At 37.7% G+C, this 7520-nt stretch overlaps 1 protein-coding gene across 2 annotated transcripts in view; it reads right to left on the bottom strand.

Moving 5' to 3' along the window:
- The window catches only part of WARS2 (tryptophanyl tRNA synthetase 2, mitochondrial), an 85251-nt gene extending 77963 nt beyond the window's left edge, over nt 1-7288 (bottom strand). Inside the window, exons 1-2 of one of the 2 annotated variants that reach the window (XM_076000020.1) lie at nt 7184-7282; nt 6738-7086 (exon numbers count right to left, since the gene is read on the bottom strand). Coding sequence is in view for 1 of the 2 variants with exons in the window: in XM_012761843.3 (XP_012617297.2) it covers nt 7184-7273 (90 nt within the window). In the remaining variant the exon portion in view is untranslated. Of the gene's footprint in view, nt 1-6737; nt 7087-7183 lie in introns of both variants that reach the window. The other variant, XM_012761843.3, reaches the window with a different exon arrangement.
- Nucleotides 7289-7520: the final 232 nt, after the last annotated feature.

Raw genomic sequence — 7520 nt, forward strand, 5'->3', positions numbered from 1 at the left:
AGTAATGGGCAACGCTAATTCCTTTCATTTCTCCCACCTTCCTGCTTTGCACTTCTGCTACTTCTTGAAGAAAGTACTCTAGCCATAAATCCCAACTAGACCCTAGATAGTGGTCCCCTGGTCATCCATCAGCTTTAGCACTCACCACCTCCCTTCTGCCTGCAGGGCTCTGTGCAGGTTGACCTTTTGGCTATAGAATGTGTATAAACAGAACTTCCTACATGCACCTTGGGACTCATGTGTTAAAAGCCCTTATTTTATACAAGGTAATCCTAGTGGCAGTAGCCAAATAGAGACATGGAGATAAATTTACAAGACAGCTTTGCTCCTTTCTCATAATTTATCAAGCCAAACAAGACTGTAAGAACAGCAACAACAAAGGATGATTTATAATTTGTACTCTGCATGTCACCATGGTAAGATATATAAGTGGCTTTCATGGAACAGATTTTAAAGTTGCAAGACAGTTATCAGCAAATTAACATGTGTAATTTGTTTCAGAATGTACCATAGTTAGTGCACAGAGAATCAGGCTAGTTGGGTTTATATCTTGGCTGTGACACTTGCTACCTATGTGACCTTGGGTGAGTTATTTAGCCTTCTGGCATCCTCATCTATAAAATGGAGCTAATTGGACCTACCTCATTGAGTTGTTAAGATTAAATGAGCTAATGAATATTAAATGCTTAACACTATGCTTAGCACATGATAAGCATCCAATGAATGTTTGCTATTATTAACACATACTCCCATTATCATTATGTTTAGTAATAACTGAAATTATCATAGTTCTATCAGACCAGGACCTCAAATGAATTAAATATTAGACTAATTTGAGTACAAATAGGATAATACTCACTGAAATGAAACTAGAAAGAACACTGATACTTAGATTCATCATCATTTCAAAACTGTTTTTTTTAAATAAAAAAAAAGGTAGGGGGAAGGCACAACAAAAGTTTAACCAGTAAGTAAAAATTTTTGATAGCTAAACAGCAAAACTTTGTATGCTGTCTTCAAGATTAAATAAGAATATGTAAAGCATTTTGGAAAATACAAAGTGCTATTTTAGAATAGGATATTATTAATGAAGAAAATAGATTCCACTTGAAACTGTTTTACAAGGTGAGATTTATTTTATTTTATACTTTCAACTACCTTACTGAAAAATCTACAACTATCATTAAAAGAAAATGGGACAAGAAGCAATCTAACTAAGGTCATTCAAGGCTCCATCTTCAGTAGATATATCTAACATAGTAATGAGTCACAGTCAGAATATGAGGACAGGAATGTGAAGGAGAAACTGACATGCCCACATGCTGGTTAGTGTTCTGACAAAAAGAGCAAAGGATGTAGAAGTAGAAGTTGTGAGAATATCCATGGCTTAGAGACCAGGTTTGAGTCTGCCTTTTGGAAGCAAAGGTGCAGTCAAAGAGGCAGTCCCTTAGCCAAGCAGAAGTAGGTTCAATTATAAATGGAGGGATAGCTCAAGAAAGAATGCATGCCAAGAGAAAAGAGAGCTAGAGATGAATTTTGGTAAATGATTAGAGGTACAATAGAACTCAAGGGATGGGACAATGCAAAGACCTAGATATGGTCTTGCTTCACTCACTAAACAGGGATGTTATGAAAAACTGTGAAGCCCCTGCCTGGGGATAAAAGATATCCCCAGTATTAAGAAATGATTTAGAGAGAAAATTGTAAATGCCTGAGCAGAGTTAAATTAAGTCAAGCTGGGGTCAGTGTATCATCTCTGCCTATAAATTACCTCTTTCCATCTAGTATCTCACGCTGTGGTAGAGCAGCTTCTGCTCTAAATGAGTAAATTTCTCCTGTGGAAATTTAGGAGGAAGATGTAGGCCTCATGCCGTAGTCTACAGAAGAGAAAAGTCCTGAACTCCTGAGTGCTGGTTGTAGAATAGAATCAAGAGTGGAACTGGTGTAAGTGTGCTTTGTGAGGAGGCTAGAGGCCAGGTTAATTTAGTTACAAGAGTGAGAGTTAATCCATAGCACTATCTTTGTGCACAAAGATCAGCATATTATGCATAAATAAGCTGTGAAAGAGAAAGAAGGAAAGAGAAAGTTGTTTGATTGCTATTATCTCATGTACTTGCTCACATGGCTTAAGATAAATAGATGTTGTATTTTAGTTGTATAATACATACATATCAAAGTAAACACTCTCAAACCACTCATTTATAGGTGCAGCTCCTTAAAAATAATCCCTCCATCATATGCGCTTCTGATCAGCAAACTCAATTGGATATTTAAGGAAGCTGCAGTATTTTTCAAACTATATCTGAAGAAATCCAAGATTGTGTGGCACCATCTCAGGGGGCCCACTGGGTTGTGTGGAGGGAGGTAAGGGAGGAGCAGCCAAGCATGCAAGCAGAGCTGAAGAGACTCCTCTGCTTCTTAAATCAGAAAAGCCCTGCTTTTATCTGTTTTATCTAACTAGGATTCACGTAAGATTTCATTTGATAAGAAACTATACTGGGCAAGTGGGAAAAGCACAGGCAATACTGGTCACTGCTATTTGAATCCTGTCACTGCTATTTACTAGTTCTGTGACTTAGGAAGATTACCTAATCTCTCTGAGCCTTTATTTCCTCTTTTATGAAATGGGTAGAGTAATATTAACAAGCTTGTTATATGAAGTAAATAAGATAAAGTATTTTCAGCACATAGCGTAAAGCTTTAGTATACAGAGGTACTAGCTGTTAGCTCCTTTTCTATGTTTAAATATATATGTCTAATGCACAGTAAATATATATATGCATATATATATGTTTGTATAAGCTTCTGTAGACATCTCTATAGACATCTCTATACATCTCTATATAGTCATGCAAAAGATACATTGAGAAAGAATTTGGGGTCAGCAGCATCACTCTCTTTCATGTTTCTAGGCTGTGGCTGCCATAATAGTTGCTAGCATAAATCCTCACCATTTATCTACTCTTCTGCCTCTATATTTTCAGCAGTTTCTATCTATCAGTAGTTTTCATTAGCAGCTCAAAAATATTTTTCAAAGAACTGCAATATTATCATTTATAATAAGCTAAGTCAGTTCACAAGAGCAACCAACCTAAAGAGCATTGTAAACAAATGGATTCACTGATTAACATTAAAAGGCACTTTAGAGTGGATCCAAAAAAACACCCTTATTTACCATTGAACAAAAGCACAAAGATATGAAGTAGCCCAATCAAACTGACAGTCATCAACTAGTAAAATTCCCAGATGGCTATGGCAACTCCTGAACACTTTCCACACTGATTAGCTTATGTTGCATGGACAATACATGGCAGAGAAAAACTAAAAGTCACATGGAATACTACCCCAATTAAGATAACAGAAACCTACAAATAACAAATACTAATTGCAAAATACGGAATGAAGTGCCCACAGTAAACTTTACCAACCTAATTCCACCATTAAACTGTGTGATATTGGGCAAGTTACTTAACTCATGTTTGAAATAAGGTGCTAATACAGGCCTTGGCCTTATTATGAATAACACCTCTTCTGCCAAAATCTATAACCTCAGTTTAATCATGAGAAAACATCAGACAAACCTAAATTGAGAGACATTGTACAAAATAACTCACCATTACTCTTCAAAAGTAGAAAGGTCAGGAGAAATTGAAGAAATGTCATAGATTAGAGGAGACATGACAATTAAATGCAATGTGGGATCCTGAATTTAAAAAAAATCCTAGACCAGGAAAAGGGCTAGTGAAAAAACTGGTAAAATTTGAATTAGGTCCGTGGCTAAATTCCTAGTATTGTACCAATGTTAATTTCTTAGTTTTGATAATTATGCTTATTAAAGACAAAGCTTGGTGAAAGGTATACAGAAATTCTCTGTACTAATTTTGTGACTTTGTAAATCTAATATTACTTTTAAATAATTTTTTTAAAAAATCTTTGCTGTGAGAACTAAATGGAAGATAAAAAATGTAAAGCCATGTCTATTTTTTGTAGGCATGATTCCTTCATCTAATGGCTACATTTAGTGACCATTAACAATAGGAATACTACATTAATAGTGGCCAAACCCAGGCTGGGGATCACAAATAATGAAGCATGTTGTTCAACCACAATAAAATGTGCCTACTTTATACTTCAACTGAATGATTATAAATATTTTTGCAAAAATCTACTAACCATCAATATTTCACTCTTTGCATAGTACAATCGTGAGTTAGTGCTTAAAGAAGTATGGATTCTGTGTTTGGGCAACGATGACAGGCTTAAATTTTCCTAATTCCTTGAGCATTTAAACATAACATGTCAGATCTTCATTCCTCTGACTCTATGACTACTCTCATCTCGTCAGATTTCAACAGTTTTCAGTCAGGCAACACCTGGCAAAATAAACCATTTTCATATAAATTGTAGACATCCCATAATGAGTATGGCACTACATGCAGTTATTCCTATTTCTCTTTTTTGTTTTAAACTTGACTTTATATCTGGCCTTGAGGGGCAAAAAAACCTGCATTGGAGATAACTAAAGGTTCCCAATGCCAAGCTTTTTACCCAAGATTTTGTTTAACAACAACAAATCCCCAAAATGTTAGAATAACTTAGGAATCACAATACTGTACCAGTTACAGTTTCTAATAAAGCGCTGCTATAGCTCATCCACTTTGGCTTCTCACCTCGGGGATTAAGTGCACAGCCAAAACTAATAAAAAAGTAACTTGGCTATTTCTTGGTTTTTGATAGAACCACTCATATGATAAATATACATTTCTTTCTATTATACTATACTCTTGCAAAATAATTTTTGTTTTCTACAAAGGTTATGAGATATCGTAAAAATGTCTAATGCATCTGGTTTAAGAATCCAATTCTTCCTTCACATATTTCTGCATCTGTTCACAAAATCCCTTAGACTTCAAAGAAAGCTCTTCAAGAGAAAAAGAAGATACATACAGGAAAAGTGGCCATAAATTTTTAGTAGTCCTTTTCTAAGGCCCATTTTAATAATGGCACTGTGGGACAAGTATCTTTCTCAAACACTATTGATGACTACAGATTTGTATGGAGATTTATGCTTTCAAAACTTTTTTCTGGTTATAAAAGGAATATATCTTCAATTTAGAACATATGAAAAATACAGAATGCTTAAAGAAAACTTAAATCACTTTTAACTCATTATTTAGGAAGACCAAAGCAAAACAAAAAAGTTAAATATGGTTGTATCCTTCCAGTCTTTTTTTCTGTGTGTATATTTACACAAATATTTATATATAAGCATATTGTAATCACACTCTGAATGCAATTTTGTATCTTTTCTCAATTAGTCTTTCAAAAGATCGCATTAGTCTTTCAAATCACCATGTTTAATGACTGAAATTCTATGTAGATTTATACTTTAAAAAAAACATTTAATTCTTACTCTACTCAATGCTAAATAAAAGGATTGGAAACATTAATCTGCCCTGGAAATTCTACATCTTGAAACAATCCAGATTAACAATTAACTTTAAGAACAGCCCTATTCATAAATGCCACTGAAACAATAGTAGAGGTTTCAGAAATTTTTTCTTTAGCATTTATAATGATTTAGTGTCCCAAACTTCCCTGGGCAGTCATTAGTGGGCTCTAGTTTGTTTTCCTTCTCTCTTTGATTCTCTATTCTCATGACATTCTCAATCCTTTAGTCTGAAATGAGGGGGAGTTTGGGTCTAAGGCTTATTTACTTTGATAGCATAGGTTTCAATATGCTATTAACTATAAATAATCAACTAATTCTGGTTTTGCAGAATCAAACCCTCAAACTTAAAGGAGAGAAATATTTGATGGATTTGTCTAATTTTTGAATCAATTCTTACCTAACATTGCTGCTGAAATTTAAAATAACATTTAAATAGTTGTTTGTTGTCAAAGAGCTTTCCGTCATATTATGTCCTTTATTCTCATAAGAATCTTGTGAGGCTCACATCAATAAAGAATGCAGCAGCAGTTCAGAAAATTTATTAGATGATCAGAAAAATAAGTTGAAATTAAATCTTGGTTTTCATAATTACTCTCATTGGCTTTACTTTGGCTTCATAATCATGGCGCCATAGATTTTACAAACCTTGAAGGAACATTAACACGTCAATCAATCCAACTCTTCCTCCACTCAATTTGCTAAAGAAAATAAGCCCAGAGACTGTGACTTGTCATTGTCACACAGCTTGCAAGTGGCAGACAAAGCCCTTGACTTCTGGTTTCCTAACTTCCAGTCTAGGGCTGCTTCCAATACACCAGATACAATATGATACCTTCACACCTACTCATCATAACAATGAATACGCAAAGATGCCAGGAAATTATCTAGTAATCACAGAATCTCCTTTATCTCTAGATCCCAGAAGATATCTCCGTAGATAATGTACATCAAAGTGTTTAACACTGAGATTGCATTTGGAAGACGTTTGGTAAATGTGTCGATAAATAAAAGAGTATTCCGCCTCCCCATTTTTGTCATGAGGGTAAAAATCCCAAAGTGACAGGATGAAGGCCGCTTGTCTTGCTCTCAGTACACCACAGTAACAGCAGTGCTGTCAAGCGCAAGACTGGACCGCGCACTTTGGCAGCTTCCTGTCCTTCTTTCACAGAGCCTGCTAGATAAGGGACAAACTTGGGGCAACGAAGAGGAACTAGAGTGGAAGATGCACTGACACTTGCTCAAGTACCACACTGCCAGAGGGAGGACGTCAAGCAGCTGCACCCACCTAAACTGCCCAGTTACTAATAAGACGTTTTGTCTAATGTCTCCGCTGGCCCGTTGGCGTGCTATTAGAGAAAGAGGAGTAAAGAGAGAAATGGGACCTTGAGAAAGAGAGCAGTCCCGGAATGACTGGGGTCTCTGAAACGTAACACCAGGTGTTGGCTTTCCGCGTTGCCGGGCAACGGCGGCGGCGCGGCGCTCCTGCGGAGAGAGGCGGCGGCCACGAGGTCAGGCGGCAGCGCGCTCCTTCCGCCAGTGCTACGTCATCACGTATTCTTGCAACGTCGCCACGTTTCGAGTAGGAGAGCAGTGATAGGTGAGACGAGTCGACCTTACACGAGAAATGGCTGGTCCTGAGGAAGCGGGAAGGGGGAAATAAGTGGAGGGAGGGAGAGTGAGAAAGACCTCGCGGGATGGAAAGCTGGCGGGAGAACGGCCAGCCTCAGTTACCTGCAGAACGGGAGCAGCTTTATGTCCTTTATGAAGTGCCCGGATGAAGCTCCAGCACCCACGCGCCTTCCGCGTTGAGTGCAGCGCCATCTTAAGGAGGGCGGAGTCGTCTTGTACTGGATGACGTCTGCTCAGAGAGCCAGTCTCAGTCCCGCCCCTCCTGTGTTGCTGCGCATGCCCGTGTCCTCCGGGCATAGTAGCCGAGGGGGCGTGTTGTGTTTGCCGCGCAGGTGGGACGGGAACCCGGTGGGCCTTGGCTTTAGTGTTTTCTTTGGGTTTATCGTCTTTGCGTAGGCTTCCTTGGGTAACTCTATTTCGGGGACGCTTGTAACAACAC

This window comes from Microcebus murinus, chromosome 2 (assembly GCF_040939455.1).
Source record: "Microcebus murinus isolate Inina chromosome 2, M.murinus_Inina_mat1.0, whole genome shotgun sequence".
NCBI lineage: Eukaryota > Metazoa > Chordata > Mammalia > Primates > Cheirogaleidae > Microcebus > Microcebus murinus.